Here is an 18,791-nt window from a genome sequence, read left to right as displayed (position 1 = left end):
CAACCTCTCATTAGAAGATCCTGGATAGAGTGGGAGAAAAATGTGGAGCAAAACTCAAAATCATAAAAATAAATTAGTTGAAAACCAGACTGACTGGTCCTATAGACTGTGACTCTTAGTTACCCTTCAAGTCTGGAACTGAACTCATCCCCATGGCACAATTTCCAGCCAAACAATTAAGTTATGGAGTGCCATGGAGTCAGTTCCAACTCATAATGACCCTTTATAAAGTTTCCAAAGAGCAGTTGATGGTTTAAATGGCTGACCTTGTGTTTAGCAGGCCAGTATCTATCCTACAGCGCCATGCCGGCTGAACAATAGAAAGGTTATAAGGAGTCCTGGTGTGGCTCTGTGGGTTAATGCGTCAGACTGCAAAGTCATTTGAACTGCAAGGTCGGTGGTTCAAGCTCACCAATTGCTCCTTGGAAACCCTATACAGGGTCACTATGGGTCAGAATTAACTCGACAACACTTAACAACAACAGCAGCAGAGAGGTATGCACACCTTAGAATCACCAACCATTTGAGATCAAAAGGCAACATTTATCCAAGGACAAAGTTCAGAAGGGTTAGCAAAGAAGGGAGACTGTAAACAGGAAACAAAAGAAGGAGGAGGTGTAAGGCATGCTGCATTGTGAGTGTTGCAATCAATGAGATGAAGCAAAATGTATATGAACTGTGGAATGGAAAACTGATCTTCTCTGTGAACCACCATGCTCACAATTAAAAAATATATATATAAACTGTGGAAAGGAAAACTGATCTTCTCTGTGAACCACCATGTTCACAATTCAAAAAAAAAAAAAATGTTTTTTTAACCCTACGGCACTCAGTTCTACTCTGCAATACATGAGTTGTAACAGACTTGACAGCAATAGGGTTTTTGGCTTGGGGTTGTGTTGTTGGGAGTTGTTATTATTCTTTTTGTAGACTAGAGGAACATGACCTAGAGAGGACCCAGACATCTTCAGAGTAAGATGTCTCAGAAGCTGTCTGTAACCAACAGATTGTATTGGCTTCCTTGTGATAAGGCACATTTTGGAAGCACTGCTTTAAAATCACCTTTCTGCAGCAAACCTTTTGGTTTTCTGTAAATAACTTTATTAACACTCTTGGTTAAATATCTGGACTTAGTTATTTCCTCTCAATATCTTGAAGACTTAGTTCCCTATTCTGATTTCCTTTGGTGCTCTTCATAAATCTGATATCAATCTAATTGTTATTCTTTTGTTGGGTGGACAATGTTTTCTCTTTAAACTATTTTTTCTTTGTCTTTGGTGATCTGCATTTTTCCTACAAGATGTTTTGCTATGAAATTCTCTTTGTTTAATCTGTTTTGGATTTGTTAATACTTCTCGAATCTGAATATTAATGACTTGTATCAATTTGGGAAGATTTTAGTCATTACTTTTTTAATAGTGTATTTATTATATTCTCTGTATCCTCTCCTGTCAAAATTCTGATTACATATGTGCCAAATTTTTCTTCTTCTCTTATCCATGCCTTTCAACTTTTCTTTAATATTTTCCATCTCTTTGTTCTGCATCTTAAGTAAATCTTTAAAACTGCATTCCAATTCACTAAGTCTTTGTTATAGCTACTTTAAAAAAACAAAAAAACACTTTTTCTTGTGATTTGGGTGAAAGTTTATAAAGAAAATTGGTTTTTCATCCAACCATTCATACAGATTTTGAGTCATGATGTTGATACAATCCTCACAATGTAACAGCAGTCCTCTCACTTCCTCTGGTGTTTTCCATTTCCATTCCTTCCCCTTGTTGATTTCTAAGCTTTATTCCTGGAGAAAGGTGACCCTTTGGATCTCATGTGGTTGATTGCTGTAAGGAGTTCATACATCGCTGGTATTATTGTTCATCTTATTGTTGTGAAGTGCTGTCGAGTCAATATCCACTTATGGTAGTGGTGGTGGTGGTTATGTGCTGTGGAGTCAGTTCTGACTCATAGTAACCCTGCATAGGGTTTCTGAGGCTGCAGATCTTTACAGGAGCAGAAAGCCTCATCTTTCTCCCACTGAACGGCTAATAGATTCGAACTGCTGACCTTGTATCCACTATGCTATCAGAGCTCCTTATTCATCTTTGTTGTTGTTGTTGTTGTTGTTGAGTGCCATCCAGTTGGTTCCTATCCATAGTGACCCTATATAGGGTTTCCGTGGAGCGGCTGATGAGCTTAAACCGTCGACTTTGTGGTTCAAACTAACATTGCAGTCTAGTGCATTAACCCACAGGGCCACAGAGTCCTCTAGAAATAGTAAGATATTTTGTTTTGACATAAAGCAGAATGTATGGTTAAAAACAGATATAACTGACATATGTATTTCCATGTGCTGTAAACATAGCCATAAATATAGTAGAACATACAGGAAACAAAGGTTCAGGAACTATCATTTGGCTGAAAGTTGAGTCGTGTGGGTAAGTTCAGTTCCAGACCTGAGGGTGTCTAAGGGTCATAGTGTTGGGGTTCCGCCAGTGTCTATTAGACCAGTAAACCTGGTCTGTTTTATGATTTTGAGTTTTGTTCCACATTTTTCTCCCACTCTATCCAGGATGTCCTGTATTATCATTTTCAAAGTGGTCAGCAGTGGTAACTGGGCACCATCGAGTTCTTCTGGTCTCAGGGTCACGAAGGCTGGGATCCATTAGTCATTTAGACTAATTGCTGCCTTGCATCTTTGACTCACTTCACTCTTCTTTGCTCTGGATGAGAGCGTGCAATCGTTGCATGTTAAATGAGCACTCACAGGCTGTTACAACCCCAGTCTCACGTCTCACTAAAGTTGGCTATAGAGCATTGTTTTTGTGGACTACGTTATGCTGATTGACTTTGGTGTCCCTCAGGACCGTGGTTATGAGCCCTGGGCCCAGCAACTCATTCCCTCAAGATGTTTGGTTATGACTAAGAAGTTTTAATAACTTTATTGTCTGGATGCTCTGCTATATTCGTGGATATATTTATAGCACGTATAAATACATATGTAAGTTATATCAGTTTTTAACCATCCATTTTGTTTTATGTCAAAACAATATGTCGTATTATTTCTAATTCACCATTTTTTCAAATTCTTTTTAATATCCTTTGCTCTTGTTTTCAATTCCTTTTTTTTTTTGCTTTAAATATTTAGAAATTATGTTATTTTCTGCATCCATTAACTATTCTGCTTAACAAACCATCCCCACACACAGTGACAAAAAAATCATCATTCCGAGATGCATCCATAGACTGACAAGGGGTCAACAGATCTAGTTTGAGCTCAGCCAAATCTACATGAATTCCATTTTCCTTCTAAGATCAGCAAGCAAGCCTGGGTACATTGTTCACCTGAAAATGGCAAAATTGCAAGAAAACAAAACCAAACCACTTACCATCCACTCAATTACAATTTAGTGCAACCCCATATGTGTCAGAGTGGAACCAAATTGTGCTCCACAGAGGTTTCAATGGCAGGTTTCAGGTGGCTCTGGGTGGACTTGAACCACCAATCTTTCAGTTAGCAACCACTTTCCGCACCACCCAGGGACTAACAGAAGCAAAAGAGGGCAAGTGAAAGTATGCAAGTTCAGAGCAGGAGCATTGCCATCTCATTCTATTGGTCCCAGCAAGTCACATGGGCAAACCCAAAGTTAAGATATGGGGGAAATTGTCAGTGTCCCTTTAGCAAGAGGAACTGCAATGTAACCTGACAAAAGTATAGATGCAGATGAGAGTCAAGATTTGAAGCCAATGATTCTCACACATTCTGAATCAGTTCATTCCAAAATCTGAAATCCTTGGGGGTCTGGTTTGGCTGTTTGTGGTTTCTCACTCATAGAAACTTCCCTTTTTATAAACAGAATTCCCTTTTTATAAATTCAAATTGGCTTTATCTGTGGGTATCCTGTGTTGTCTGGGCTGAGAAAGTTTTCCTCTAGAGAATGTGTGTGTTTGTTTCCAACAAGCACCTTGGGAAATTACCAGATTGGGACTGCTTTAAATTCATTTCTCAGCTTCAGGTTTCCTTGGCCACAGTTTTGTAACCCACACAAGCATGACAACCACCTGTGAGTATGTATTCTCATGAGAGACCTGTTTTTCCACCCAACCGAAGAATTAAGTTCTTTGAATGTCTCATTGTCCTTTTCTCTCCTCCCTTCCTTAACTCCCTACCTGTCCCCCTTCCTTTATTTCTTTCTTTCTGTCTTCATCTTTCTTTTGAAAGAAAAAGAAGAAACAAATTTATTCAAATCAGACCAAGATTTAGAAAGTGAATTTAGAAAGTAGGATAGATACTGGCCTGCTAAACACAAGGTCAGCCGTTTAAACCATCAACTGTTCTTTGGAAACTTTATAAAGGGTCATTATGAGTTGGAACTGACTCCATGGCACTCCGTAACTTAATTGTTTGGCCGGAAATTGTGCCATGGGGATGAGTTCAGTTCCAGACTTGAAGGGTAACTAAGAGTCACAGTCTTGAGGGTTCCACCTGTCTATAGGACCAGTCAGTCTGGTTTTCAACTAATTTATTTTTATGATTTTGAGTTTTGCTCCACATTTTTCTCCCACTCTATCCAGGATCTTCTAATGAGAGGTTGTTGGTGGTAGCTGGGCACCATCTAGTTCTTTTCGGCTCAGGGCCGTGGAGACTGATGTTTGCAGACTCCTTTAGTTCATTAGACTCATCTTTTCCATGTGTCTTTGATTTTCATCAGTCTTCTATTCTCCAGACAGGGAGAAACCAGTTAGTTGTATCCACACTCAAAGCCCATGGAAGCAGCAGTCAGGAAATCAAATGCTATATTGCATTGGGAAAATCTGCTACAAATGATCTCTTTAAAGTTTTAAAAAGCAAAGATGACACTTTGAAGATTAAGGTGCACCCAGTCCAAGCCACATTCACCAGCTGCTCCTCGGAAACCAAATAAATATCAAAATTCCTTTCAAACACTATTTAAAAGTGTTTGTAAACAGCCTATTTGGAAAAAAGTGACATATTACAAAAGTTATTCAAAATAATATAAAAGAGCAAAGAGATGATAACATGTCAGTTGGATATTTAAAGACAGTTATTCCCTTCTAGAATTAGGAGAGGAAAAAGAACATGTATTTCAAGGAGAAAAATAGATCCTTGGGTGTAGTCTAAACACAGTAAACACTGTGTTTCCTAATGATTATGTGTTAGCATTGTTGCTGTTAGATGCTATTAAGTTGGTGCCAACGCATAACAACCCTATGATCAACAGAATGCAACCCTGCCCAGTCCTGAGCAATTCTCAAATCATCGCCATCTTTAAGCCATTCCTGCAATCACAGTGTCAATCCATCTTGTTGGGGTCTTTCTCTTTTTTGCTGACCCTCTACTTACTAAGCATGATGTCCTTCTCCAGAAATTGGTCCTTCCTGATGTTATTGTTAGGTGTCAGTGAGTTGGTTCCGACCCATAGCGACAATATGAACAACAGAACAACCACTGCGCAGTCCTGCACTATCCTAACAGTTGCTGCAATGCTTGAGTCCATTGCTGCTGCCACTGTGCCAATCCATCTCGTTGGGGTCTCCCTCCTTTTCGCTGACTCCCCACTTTTCCAAGTGTGATGTCCTTCTCCAGGAGCTGGTCCCTTCTGACAATATGTCCTAAGTATGAGAGACAAAATCTGGTCATCCTGGCATTCAAGGCACATTCTGGTTGTACTTCCTCCAACACCATAACTCAGATGCATCAGTTCGTCTATGGTCTTCCTCATTCTTTGTCCAACTTTCACATGCATATGATTTAGGTCAGGTGCACCTTAGTCCTCAAACTGACATCTTTGCTCTTGAACACTTTAAAGAGGTCTTGTGCAGCAGATTTGCCTAGTGCAATACAGCATTTGATCTCTTGAGTGCTGCTTCCATGAGTGTTGACAATTGTTCCAAGAAAAATGAAGTCTTTGACAACTCCAATATCTTTCCTTTTATATGGATGGTGTTTATTGGTCGAGTGTAAGGATTTTTGTTTTCTTTACACTGAGGTGCAACCCATACCGAAGGCTGTGGTCTTTGATTTTCATCAGCATTTTAAGTCCTCTTCATTCTCAGCAAGCAAGGTTTCATTACCTGCATTATCACAGATGGTTAATGAGTCTTCCTCCAATCCTGATGCCACATTCTTCTTCATATAATCCAACTTCTCAGATTATTTGCACAGAATATAGATTGAATACGTATGGTAGAAGGATACAACCCTGATACACACCTTTCCTGATTTTAAACCATTCAGTGTCCCCTTGTTCTGTTCAAACAGCTGCCTCTTGGACTATGTACAGGTTCCTCATGATCACAATTAAGTGTTACGGAATACTCATTCTCTGCAATGTTGTCCATAGCTTGTCATGATTCATACAGTCAAAAGCCTTCGCATAGTCAATAAACACAGGTAAACATTTCTCTGGTATTCTATGCTTTCAGCCAAGATCCATATGACATCAGCAAAGGTATCCCTCATTCCACATCCTTGCCTGACACTGGCTTGGACCTCTGGCAGTTCCCTGTCAGTGTACTATTACAGAAGTTTTAAAATTATCTTCAACAAAATTTTATTTGCATGTGATATTAACATTGCCAGATGATTTCTGCATTCTGTTGGATTAACGTTCTTTGGAATGGGTATAAATATGGATCTCTTTCAATCAGTTGACCATGTAGCTCTCTTCCAAATTTTTTGGCATAGATGAGTAAGTGTATTAGTTTGTTGGAAGATTTCAATTTGTATTCCATCAATTCCTGGAGCCTTGTTCTTTGCCAGTGCCTTCAGTACACCTTGGACTTCTTTCTTCAATACTGTTGGTTCTTGATCATATGCTACCTCTTGAAATGGTTTAACATCGACCATTTATTTTTGGTATTGTGACTCTGTATTCCTTCCATCTTCTTCTGAAGCTTTCTGCATCATTCAATATTTTGCCAATAGAATCCTTCAGTATTGAAAGTTGAGGCTTGAATTTTTTCCTTAGTTCCTTCAGCTTAAGAAATGCTGAGCGTGTTCTTCCCTTTTGGTTTTCTAACTCCAATCTTTGCACATTATATTTGACTTTGTCTTCTCAAGTTGCCCTTTGAAATTTTCTGTTCACCTCTTTTACCTCCTCATTTCTTCCATTTGCTTTATTGCTTTAGCATCTCTACACTGGAAAGCATGTTTCAGGGTCTCTTCTGATATCCATCTGGTCTTTCTTTCTTCTTAATGACCTTTTGCTTTCTTTCTGTATGATGTTCTTGATGTCATCCTACAACTCTTCTGGTCTCTGATCATTTGCACCTAATGCATCAAATGTGTTTTTGAGATGATCTTTAAATTCAGGTGGGATATGTTCGAGGTCATATTTTGGCCCTCATGTACTTGTTTTAGTTTTCTTCAGCTTCAGCCTGAACTTGCATATGAGCAATTGATGGTCTGTTCCACAGTCTGCCCCTGCCTTGTTTTGGCTGATGATATGGAGCTTTTCCACTATATCTTTGCACATATGTAGTTAATTTGTTTTCTGTGTATTCCATCTGGTTAAATCCATGTGTATAATCATCTTTTATGTTGCTTTAAAATGGCATTTACAATGAAGAAGTCATTAGTCTTGCAAAATTCTATCATGCAATCTCCAGCTTTGTTTCTATCACCAAGACCATATTTTCCAACTATTGATCCTTCCTTTTTGTTTCCAACCTCTGCATAAGCACAAGAAATTATCAATACATCTTAATTGCATATTTGATCAATTTCAGAGTGAAGAAGTTGGTAGAATTCTTCAATTTCATAATCAGTGGCATTAGTAGTTGGTGCATAAATTTGAATAATGGTACTATTAAATGGCCTTCCTTGTAGGCATGTGGATATTATCCTATCACAGACAGCATAGTACTTCAGGATTTATCTTGCTATGTTCTTTTTGATGATGAATGTGATGCTATTCTTCTTCAATCTGTCATTCCCAGCATAGTAATCCGTGTGATTGTCAGATTCAAAATGGCCAATGCCAGTCCATTTCGGCTCACTAAGACCTAGGATATCTATCTTTATGGGGTCAATTTCATTTTTGACAACTTAAAATTTTCCTAAATCTATACTTTGGTACATTCCATGTTCCAATTATTAATGGGTGTTTACAGCTGTTATCACTCATTTGGAGTTGTGTTCCATTAGCCAATGAAGGTACCAAAAGCTTTATTCCATTCACGTCATCACGGTCAACTCTACTTCGAGGAAGCAGCTCTTCCCCAGTCATACTGGGTGCTTTCCAACCTGAGGGGCTCATCTTCCAGCACTATATCTCTCAATATTCTGGTGCTCTTCATCATGTTTCAATATTCAATATACTGGTGCTAGATGACAATATTTCATTGCTATTTATAAGGTTTTCAGTGGCTAAACATTCAGAAGGAATCTGTCTCTCCTTCTTCTGAGTCTGTCTTAGTCTGGAAGCTCATCTGAAACCTGTCCACCATGGAAGATCCTTTTGGTATTTCAAATACCAGAGGTATAGCTTCCGGCATCACAGAAACACACAAGCCACCACAGTACAACAAACTGACAGACGAATGGAGAGTCCTTACTGATAAAATGTCCAAGTTTATTTATTTATTCAAATATGTCTTTGTGATCGTGTAGACTCATTGGTATTCATTTGATTCTTTGGGTTATAATCTAGAGCTAATAAGGAGCTCTGGTAGCGTAGTGGTTACGAATCGGGCTGCGAACCTTAGGGCCAGCAGTTCAAAACTACCAGCCGCACCGCGGGAGAAAGATGAGGCGTTCTGCTCCCGTAAAGATTTACAGCCTCGGAAACCCTGTACAGTCTCTGTGGGTTGGAATCGACTCGACGGCACACAACAACAACAACAACAATATAGTCTGTTGCTCATATTGTTCCATTGGGAGTTGTTTCAGTTGGCTCTAGTGCCCCATTGACATACAGCTGTCATTATGGGGAGGTTTGTTGTTTTTATTGTCTGGTTTTCTTTTAGCACTTTCTTACTTTCCAGAACTCCTGGCTAATCCTGTATATTTCTTCTCTCGGTCATAGAACCAGCTCTTTCTCCAAAAAGCCTCTTAAACCCAAGGTCTCTTGTTGTTGTCTAGTTGGCTCTGGCTCATAGAGACCCTAGATACAGTTTACAAGGAGTGGTAGGTGAATTTGAATCACCACCTTTGTGATTCAAACTGACCTTTCAGTCCAGTGCATTATTCCATAGCACCAACCCAAGGTCTAGAGTGATTTTTATTGGGGAATGGTATTAGAAACCAAGCTCTGGGTGTCAGGTGCTGTTGTTTTTAAGCCCTCTCAACTAACAGAGCAAGGAAATATATATGTGACGTTGTCAAGGACTTCATTCTCCTTGGATCAACTATCAACACTCACGGAAGCAGCAGTCAAGAAATCAAATGACGTATTGCGTTAGGCAAATCTGCTGCACAAGACCTTTTTAAAGTGCTGAAGAGCAAAAATGTAAGCTTGAGGACTAAGGTGCGCCTGACCCAAGCCATGATGTTTTCAATATCCACAAATGCATGCTTCTAAGCTCTCTCAAGTAACAGAGCAAGGAAATATATATGTGAAGTTGTCAAGGACTTCATTCTCCTTGGATGAATGGTCGCTATGGGTTGGTACCGACTCGATGGCACCTAGTAACAACAACAACATACAAACCTGGTGTAGTGCTGTAGGATAAGCACTGGACTGCAAAGTTGGTTTAAGATGCAAGGTGGCAGTTCAAGCCTACCAGCCACTCCTTGGAAACCTTATTACAGGGTCACTATGAGTCAGAAAGACTGGACTGCACTTAACAACAACATGCAAACCTGTATATAGAAATATATCTATTAATATTCTTATATGTAGCCATCTGTGTCTGGTGGTGGTGGTGGTTATGTGCCGTGGAGTCGCTACCAACTCATAGTGATCCTGTATAGGGTTTCTGGGGCTGTAAATCTTTAAGGGAACAAAAAGCCTCATCTTTCTCCCACAGAACCACTGGTAGTTTCAAACTGCCGACCTTAAGTTTAGCAGCTCAATTTGTAACCACTACACTACCAGAGCTCCTTCATCTGTGTCTATATAAAGTTAAATATGAATTCTTACTGACGTCTCCAACTCTAATCCATTACCACCTGGATCATTCTAGCTTCTTGCAGTCACAGGGGAGTTGGAGGGAGGTGTCTTTGTACCTTCAGCATACAGTGAAGGAGACAGTGTTGGGCTAATAGTCACTAGTAAGTTAGAAAGTCTTCCTCCTACATACCCTTCTGTTCTGCCCTGGGTGGGGCCCATTGTATGGGTCTAGGCCAGGATGACCTCCCAGGGAGAAGTCTAGAAGATTCTGTGTGGAGAAGGAGGTTCCGCCTCAGGAGCCCTCTGGGTCCCAGTAAATGGGTGGAGCCTAGGAGGCAGGACAGGTGGCGTTAGCAAGCCAGCGTAGCCCCAGATGTGGAACCAGGAACCATGCCTGAGTTCTTGCGTCTTGGTGCCATGGTGACCAGCAGGGGGCACTCTAGGACCCCAATGTAGGAAACCAATGCTATCCCAGAAGGTAACAGTTGGGCAGCAAGTGAGTCTTCTGTCTCTCCCCAGGGACGTGGCTGCCACCTTTAACTGGTCTGCTTTGTTTCTCAAAGGACGAGAGGACCAGTGTAGAGCGGAGACCCCGAGGTAGCCTTCCCACCCCACCAGAACGTGGGCCCAAAACATGGGCTTGAAACCCAGCCTTCCTGTGGGCGGGACCTGTGGAAGGACAGGGAACCCACCACCTGGCACCCCTAGGAAGAGGGACACCAGGGGGAAGCTCTGCTCGATCCCAGTCCTTACAAGATGACCAGTGAAGCTGGTGGGCAGCAGATGAGGCCAAGGGTATGCAGAGGGGGGAGTCCAAGAAGGCTTCCTGGAGGTGCTGACCCCTGACCCACTGAAATCTGGCTGGGCAGAAGGGAGGGAGAACAGAATGCCCAGCTTCCGTTCTCAGGTGGGAGTGAGGAAGACAAAAGCTGGCAAGGGGCTCCAGGTGGTTGCAGGGGTCAAGCAAGGACAAGGCTCCCCATGACTTCTGACCCCAAGCTTACGTACCAGCAGCACCACCAGCCTGCTCATCTCTGCTCATACCACTCTCTGCCCTCAGCCATCCAAGAGATGAACAAGATCTGTACCACTCCTGGCTGTGTGATCGCAGGTAGGCCCCACACCTCATGTCTTTACTGCCCTGCCCACCTGACGGTGGTACAGGCCCTTCTCAGGGACATGTAGACACTAAGCCCTGGTGGGGTGGACCTAGGCTCAGCACAAGTGATGAGAAGCTGGGAGCAAAGCCAGCCCTCAAGATGGGAGGTGGGTTCTCTCACCTCATGTCTCGCTCACTGCACCCACCAGCCAGCCTTGGCCTCCTGGGCAGTAGGACCCCTGGGAGCAACACTGAAGCAGCTGCTGGGATCTTCAGGTCTTCTCCAGACCCACAGCTCTACTGTCTAATCTCAAATCCCCCCCTTGGGCCCTGGCTTTATAGTGGGGGCTATTTGCAGATGAGATACTGGGAGATGGGGTAGGAATGGGCCCTAGTGGAAACAACTCAGAAATATGAGTTTGCTGCCCCTTGTGTGGTCCCAGACGTCTGTAGTAATGCTGTGGAACCCCAGCCTCAGACGTAGCTTGGGACAAGAGAAAGTGAAATGGGAATGCAAAGGAGGCCCCTGGGGAGGGACCAGGTGGAGGGTGGGTCCTCAGGGAGGTCAAGAGAAAGATTCTGGCGGAGGGTCCAGCCCAGTTGTCCCAGTTGAGAGCATTCGGCTTGGAGACTTTGAGCCAAAGTGTGCCTTGCAAACTCCTGGGTCCGGGGACAAAGCCTCCCCACAATCCCTGCCCATAGTGATAAAAGCTGCATCCCCCAACAAGGGATCATACTGACCAGGAGAACAGGGGCCAAAGCCAGAAGCTTAGCACTGGCTGCTGGGCACTTCCTGTTCCTCTGATACCACCTGGACCTCAAGCAGGACTGTCGATACCCCTGGGGGCTCAGGGCTACATGCTTAATAAGTGGTATTATCAGAACTTGAATCCAAATTGGGTGACCGCCCCACCTTACTTCCAGTCTCCCTGAGGCTCAGAGGGGACAATGAACTCTCCCAAGAGCACACAGCTGGCATCAACTGTCCAACAGTCCATCCCCAAGGGGCAGATGCCCCAAGGGCACTTGCAACTCTGTCTTCCCTCTCTCTCCCCTCCTCTCTGGGGCGAGCAGCTGCCAGGATCCTTCAAAACATGGACCCATCCCAGGAACCGTGTGATGACTTCTACCAATACGCGTGTGGTGGTTGGCTGAAGCACCACGTGATCCCCGAGACCAACTCTCGGTACAGCGTCTTCGACATCCTTCGGGATGAACTGGAAGTCATCCTCAAAGGTGGAGAGTGGCCTAGGGGGATGGGAGAGGCTGGGTGTCCAATAATGGGAGACTGGGAGTCCGGGCTGGCTGGGTGAGCAGACAGCCTAGGGCCCTATATGGCCTCTATGGCCTCTTGTGTCCAGGGGAATGCAGAGGGATGAAGTTCCCACGGGGTGAAGGGAATACCCCTCACATAGGGCCACTTCAGGCCTCTGTTCATCAAGCATTCCCCTCGGTCCCCAGGGGTGCTGGAGAATTCCACCTCCAAGGACCGGCCGGCTGTGAAGAAGGCCAAGGCATTGTACCGCTCCTGCATGAATGAGAGTGAGTGAGGGGGACCTCGGCCAGAAATGCCCAGTTCACCTTCAGGACCTCTGGGAGTGGGCATCACTCAAGACTCCCATCAGACTACCATGCACTGTCCCCTCCACTTGGCCATTAGGGCCAAGCATGGACTTCCTGCCAGCTGCCCCCACCATCCTCAAGAGGTGGATGCCAACCAAGGGCTGCCTAGTGCGGTCCAGAAAACCTGTGGTAAAGGATGTAGAATTTGGTGTTTTGGTTCCTGTAGAAGAATTTGCATTGGCTTCTCTGCCAGCTATTTGGGCACCACCCATTTAGGACCCTTTCAGGCCCCCATGTGGGGACTTGCAGGTGTGGCCAGTGGTCATGGATACTGTGGGGGAGATGTTTCCTCTGCTCAGGGCAGGGATCAAGGTAGCTGTTGTCCCAGCTGTCCCCTGGAGAAGGGCAGATGTGTTTCTAGTCTACCTGAGAACAGGAGTCACTGGGTCACCAGCTTTATGGAGAGAGGTGTTCCTCTTAAAACCTCACTTGAGCACTCTGGGCTGGTCCCCCTAGACACTGGAGGTCAAGTCCCCTTTCAGTGCAGGTGGCTTCCCTGACATTCCCACCTCCACTTAATTTTTTACTAAAGTTCTCCTAAATCTCTTGCCAGACCATTGCCACATTTGAGAAGTTGAGTTTTAAGTCCTATCTCATGGTTTTAGCAGGCCACACTGCTGGAAATGGAATTCACTGAGCGCATCCCCCAGCTCTTCCCTGTCACCTGCTCCTAGCACTCACTGGGTGCCACAATTCAGAGTCTTCTTAAAGGACTGGCTGGCTGCGTCTGCTTCCCCAGTGACCACCCTATCTTTCTTGGGCTCCCTTCAAGACCCACCACCATCACCTACTTTCCAGCCTCCAAGTCCAGGTGCCTCTGGCTTGTCCTTTCGGTCCCCTGGGCTGATGTACCTTTCTTTAGTAGCCGTCATGATCTGATTTTACGCCAGAGTCAGGGTGTGAAATAAGACATGCAGAGTCCCCAGCTCCATGCCTGCAAGGTGGGTGCTGGCATCTTGCTAAGTATGTAGCATTTCATGGTCTGCATGACAACATGTATGCAACTGGAAGAGGCCCACATAAAGGGGCCCAAGGGAGTGACCGCCACCCCCTCCTCAGGCATGATTGAGAAGCGAGACTCCCAGCCACTGCTGGACATCTTGGAGGTAGTGGGAGGCTGGCCAGTGGCCACCAACAATTGGACCAAGACCACAGGTGAGGCCAGTGGCTCCATGCCAGCCACCAAATGGACAGACAGAGGCCCTCAGGAGTGGATGAGACCTTATGAAGGAGGGCCCCCTCCTGGCTTGAGCCAGACAGCCACGTGGCTGGCTGCCCACTCTTGGAGCCCCCAGAGACCCAACTTCAGGGTCCTGGAAGTTAAGTGCTGGGGCATCTGTGCTCACTGCTGATTGCTGTCCCCAGAGGTTGGCCTCCCGCTCTGCAGACCTCCCCTTCTAGAGCCCCAGGGAGGACTCAGCCCAAGTCAGGGTCCCTGGCCACTGGCCTGAGTCTCTGCTCTGAGCTCTCAAACTTCTCCTGACTGTGGGTGCTCAGCACTCACATGGTCCTGCAAACTGGAGACGTGCCCCCCCCCCGACCCAGGCCCCAAATGTAGAGGCAGTGGAATCACCATCCAAGGAGGGGCTGGGCTGAGAAACCCTGGAGGGTCCTGCCTCCCCCCAAGCAGGGGCACTGACTTCTCAGGCCTCAGGTGGGAGTTGGAACAGCAGCTGGCTATGATGAACACTCAGTTCAACAAGCGTTTGCTCATCGACCTCTTCATCTGGAATGATGACCAGAACTCCAGTCGCCACATCATCTATGTATGCGAATCACCAGAGGCGGTGCTGGGGCTGAGGGGCTGGGGCTGGGGTCCTGTCCAGTCCAAAAGGCCAATGAGAAGCCACATGGGGGACATGCCCCACTCAGGACCCATGTCAGCCTTTGAGGTCCACCTTTCCACCCCACCCATTGGCCCTATGTTCTGCACTCAACATGAGCAGGGATTCTTGAGCCCTGGGGACCACTACACACTCATCACCATCAGACAGACAGACCTCCCCAGCCTCTCTCCGTCCCTCCCCATCCCAGTTTGGGAGAAGGGAGGGCCAGGCTCACTGCCTCTGTGTCTCCAGATAGACCAGCCCACCCTGGGTATGCCATCCCGGGAGTACTACTTCAACGGGGGCAGCAGCCAGAAGGTGAGTGGGGCCCTGCCCCAGCCCTCCTCCCTTCATTTCCCTACCTGCCACCTCTGAGTCTGACACCCTCCTCTGACCCTTCAGACCCACCTGTGGCCTGCACTCAGCCAGCCTTCCAGAGTGTGTGGGTAGGTGGAGCCCAGTGCTGGGAGTGGGCACTGTCTGAACCACAGAGAACATGCCTCAAACACCCCTGTGCCAAGTTCTACACTGAGCTCAGCTTGGCCTCCACAGCTCAATGGTTATTCCAGAACACTCCTGTTAAAATGGTCACTCCCATCTTCACAATACAGATCAAGGGTAGGGGGGCCTGGGCCCTGAGCCTGTACCCCCATGAAGAGCTAGTGGCCAGTCAAGCCAGGGGAGTGGGAAGTCAGCAGGGCAAAAGCTGCTCAGGTGTAGGGAAGTGGACACCTCAGCCTGAGGTTGGGGAAGGACAAGTTCAGCAGGGTGTTCAAAGGCAAGAAGTGTGCAGTGACCCATGGGTACTACGGGTGGGCTTTCTGGAGGAGTGAACTGTGAATGAGGCTTTGAAGGAAGGATAGAACTAGAGGAAAGGGGCTGGTGTGGCCAACGAAAAGGACTGTGGGTAGGGCTGTGGGCTGGGAGAGTAGGCCCAGGGATTCTGCAGAACAACAAGGAATGGCCTACACCAGAGCAGGCAGCCATGGGCCAAGACAGATTGGGGTGCTGACCCAGCCTGGGGGCCAGGGGACTCAAGGAGTTGGTGAGGAAAGCTTGCCCCAGGGTGAACATGAAGATGGAGGGGCCAGAGACACAAGCATGACCAGGACCCCTCTGTGACCCTCCGTCCCCAGGGCTGGCCTGAAGAGTGTGGCTGAGGTAGCCTAGCTCAGCCACCTGTCCCTCTGGCCCAGGTGCGGGAGGCTTACCTGCAGTTCATGATCTCTGTGGCTACAATGTTGAGGGCTGACATGAACCTCCCCAAGAATGACTTCCTGGTGCAGAAGGACATGGCCAACGTGCTGCATCTGGAGACACAGCTAGCAAATGTGAGGTTCCCAGGGGCCGGGGGGCAGGGGCTGGAAGCCTGGGCCCAGGCATCCCAATATGAGTGTATGCCCACCCTGCACAGGCCACGGCACCCCAGGAGGAAAGGCATGATGTCACTGCACTGTACCACCGGATGGATCTCCAGGAGCTTCAGAGCAGATTTAACCTGAAGGTGAGGCTTCCTAGAGGAGGTGCCACAGGCTCACCACGTCTCCCTGTCTCACAGGGGAAAGAGGAGAAGGGGTTTCCATAAGGGGCAGGGCCCCCAGCCCGCATAACCTGAGCCAGAGTCCCTCACTTACATCTCAGAAATATGCCCTCCCATTCCTCATCAGGCCCAACCTGGACCCTTTGAGAGCTGTTGTTAAGCACTGTGAAGTCTGTTCCAATTCATAGCAACCCTGTATAGGGTTCCCATGGCTGTAAATCTTTGTGGGAGCAAAATACCTCATCTTGCTCTCTTGAAGTGGCTGGTGGGATCAAGCTGCTGACCTTGTGGTTCCCAGTCCAGTGCTTATCCTATAGAGCCAATAAGCTCCCCTTTGAGAGCTGGACAGTGCAATTCCAAATTACAATAGGACACTGGGTATAACTGGGACAAGGTCACCCCTTCCATGAGGTCACTACGAGAGTAACCTCATTTTCCTGGACAGGAAACTAAGGTTTGGACTGACCCAAAATTATAGAATCCATCCAAGGAGGGGATAAACAGACCCAAGTCAGAGAGCAGAGGATGTGGGCAGGAATGTTATCCACAGTCAAGAAACTGGAGGGTGTGGATAGGGATATGGGATTCTTGTGTGGATAGGGATGGGATCCCCAGAGTGGAAGGTGTGGGCAGGGATGGGACCCCAGTCAGAGAGTGGAGGATGTGGACCAGGGCAGAACCCCAGTCAGAGAGAGTAAAGGGTATGGGCAGGAATGGGACCTGCCCCCTCTGCTCCGCTCCCCCACCCCACCCCCACCCCCTACCCCCCATGGAAGGTATGGATAGGGATTAAACCTAGTCAGAGAGTGGAAGGCATGAACCAGGACAGAAAACTAGTCTGAGAGCAGAGGTTGTGGGCAGAGAACCAGACTCCATGCTGACATTGGGCTCTACCAATGAACCAAACAAATAAAATCTTATGCTTCAAGGAGCCTGCGTTTTAGTGGAGGAGACAAAAAAGAGGAGATTGAGAATACATTAAATGTTGATATGTGCTGCAGGATAATGCACTGGACCACAAGGTCAGTCTGAACCCCAGGGTCGGTGGTTCAAACTCACAAGCTGCTCCTGGGAAACCCTATACAGGGTCACTATGAGGTGGAACCGATTTGATGGTACTTAACAACAACATGTGAGCCCAGAAGGAAGGGGGTGGGAAGAAAGGGTAGCCAGGAGAACCTCACAGGAAAGATGATGTGTGAGCGTAGACTTGGAGGGGGAGTTCAGCTCTGCCACTCAGTGTCCAGGACAAGTGCAAAGGCCCTAAGGTACGTTTCAAGACAGCAACAAGGCTTGGGTGGCCAGGGAAGTTGAGGTCAGGGCAGTAAATGGGTAACCACATTACCTTTGACTCACAGAGAGATGGGGTGGAGCACAGAGGACATGATCTAAGAACGTTAAGAGGATCCTTGTGGCTGCTGAGTTGGAAACGGGCCAAAGGGGACAGGGCACGAAGCAGTAGCTCCCAGATTTATTTTGAAGAACTAGATGTTAGAAGTGAGAGAGAAAGGGGGAAGTGAAGTAGCCTGAAGCTACCAGGGAGATAGCATGGGAACAAGTCTCCAAGAACACCAGACTTGGGGTATTTGGTTTCTAATGCTTTTATCATGCTTAGGACTGCCACACAGTGAGCAAGTTGATGTCGTCATTACTCAAGTCAAGACGTTCATCATTCCCAACATCCCAGAAGTCCCCTCCCGATCACCACCTTGTCCTCCTCTCCACCCTGGTGTCTCACACGCTGACAATATCACTGGAACCAGACAGATGTACTCTTTTGCATCTGGCTTCTTTTGGTCTACAGTTTGTGCATGAGATTCTTCCATGTCATGGCATCTGGCAAGGGCACCTCCATTTTGATGTCTGAATAGTATTCAATTCTACCCATGCTCATTACTCATTCATTGAGTCATAGTAACCCTGTCCCACAGGATTTCCAAGGCTGAAGTCTTTATCAACGATGTGGAACTATCACATCTGTCTCCTGCAGAGCGGCTGGTGGGTTCCACCCACCAACCTCTTATTTATCAGCCGATAACTTCAACCATCCACCACCTTTTATTCAATTCTAAAAACATATAGCTCAGATCCCTACTCGACTGTTGGCAGACCTCTGTTGATTCCAGTTCCGGGTTTTTCTGAATAATAGATTTTTCAGTGGACCTCTGGGTTGATCCCAGTTCTGGATATTTCTGAATAATGTATACATCTTTTGGTGCACAGACCTGTGTATTTGTGTTCCATATAATTGCTGGATTGTAGAACATGCATTTGTTCAACTTTAATAGATCATTCCAAGCTAAAATGGCCTCCCAAAAGCAGAGTATGAGATGTCCTTGCCAATACTTGATAGTACCCATCCTTCTCATTTTAGCCACTCTAGTGGATGACATGTGGAGGGACTCCATCATAGATTTAATTTGCATTTCCCTGATGGCTTATGAAGTTGAGCATGTTTCTTGTTGGCTGACCAGCTGGTTGTCCCCTTTTTGTGACCCTATGAATATGGCGCTAATGGAGGGTGCGGCGGCTGAATGATGTGCGAGAACTGCGCAGACCTAGTGGAGGTGTTAAATGAAACCCAGACCACAGAGCGGCGGGGTGAGAGGTGTCTGAAAGGTGTCTGGAGACCA

General features: G+C 46.2%; 1 protein-coding gene across 1 annotated transcript in view; it reads left to right on the top strand.

Annotated features, from left to right (window-relative positions):
• Positions 1-18,791, top strand: part of MMEL1 (membrane metallo-endopeptidase-like 1) — a 34,408-nt gene that overhangs the window by 3,906 nt on the left and 11,711 nt on the right. The window contains exons 2-11 of the mRNA XM_006871734.1: positions 10,590-10,667; positions 11,008-11,016; positions 11,131-11,181; positions 12,244-12,405; positions 12,631-12,711; positions 13,852-13,947; positions 14,440-14,558; positions 14,871-14,936; positions 15,815-15,949; positions 16,033-16,122. Of these exons, the coding sequence (XP_006871796.1) occupies positions 10,590-10,667; positions 11,008-11,016; positions 11,131-11,181; positions 12,244-12,405; positions 12,631-12,711; positions 13,852-13,947; positions 14,440-14,558; positions 14,871-14,936; positions 15,815-15,949; positions 16,033-16,122 (887 nt within the window). The remainder of the gene's footprint in view (positions 1-10,589; positions 10,668-11,007; positions 11,017-11,130; positions 11,182-12,243; positions 12,406-12,630; positions 12,712-13,851; positions 13,948-14,439; positions 14,559-14,870; positions 14,937-15,814; positions 15,950-16,032; positions 16,123-18,791) is intronic.

This window comes from Chrysochloris asiatica, unplaced genomic scaffold (assembly GCF_000296735.1).
Source record: "Chrysochloris asiatica unplaced genomic scaffold, ChrAsi1.0 scaffold00173, whole genome shotgun sequence".
NCBI lineage: Eukaryota > Metazoa > Chordata > Mammalia > Afrosoricida > Chrysochloridae > Chrysochloris > Chrysochloris asiatica.
This window is presented reverse-complemented; position numbering and strand designations above follow the sequence as displayed.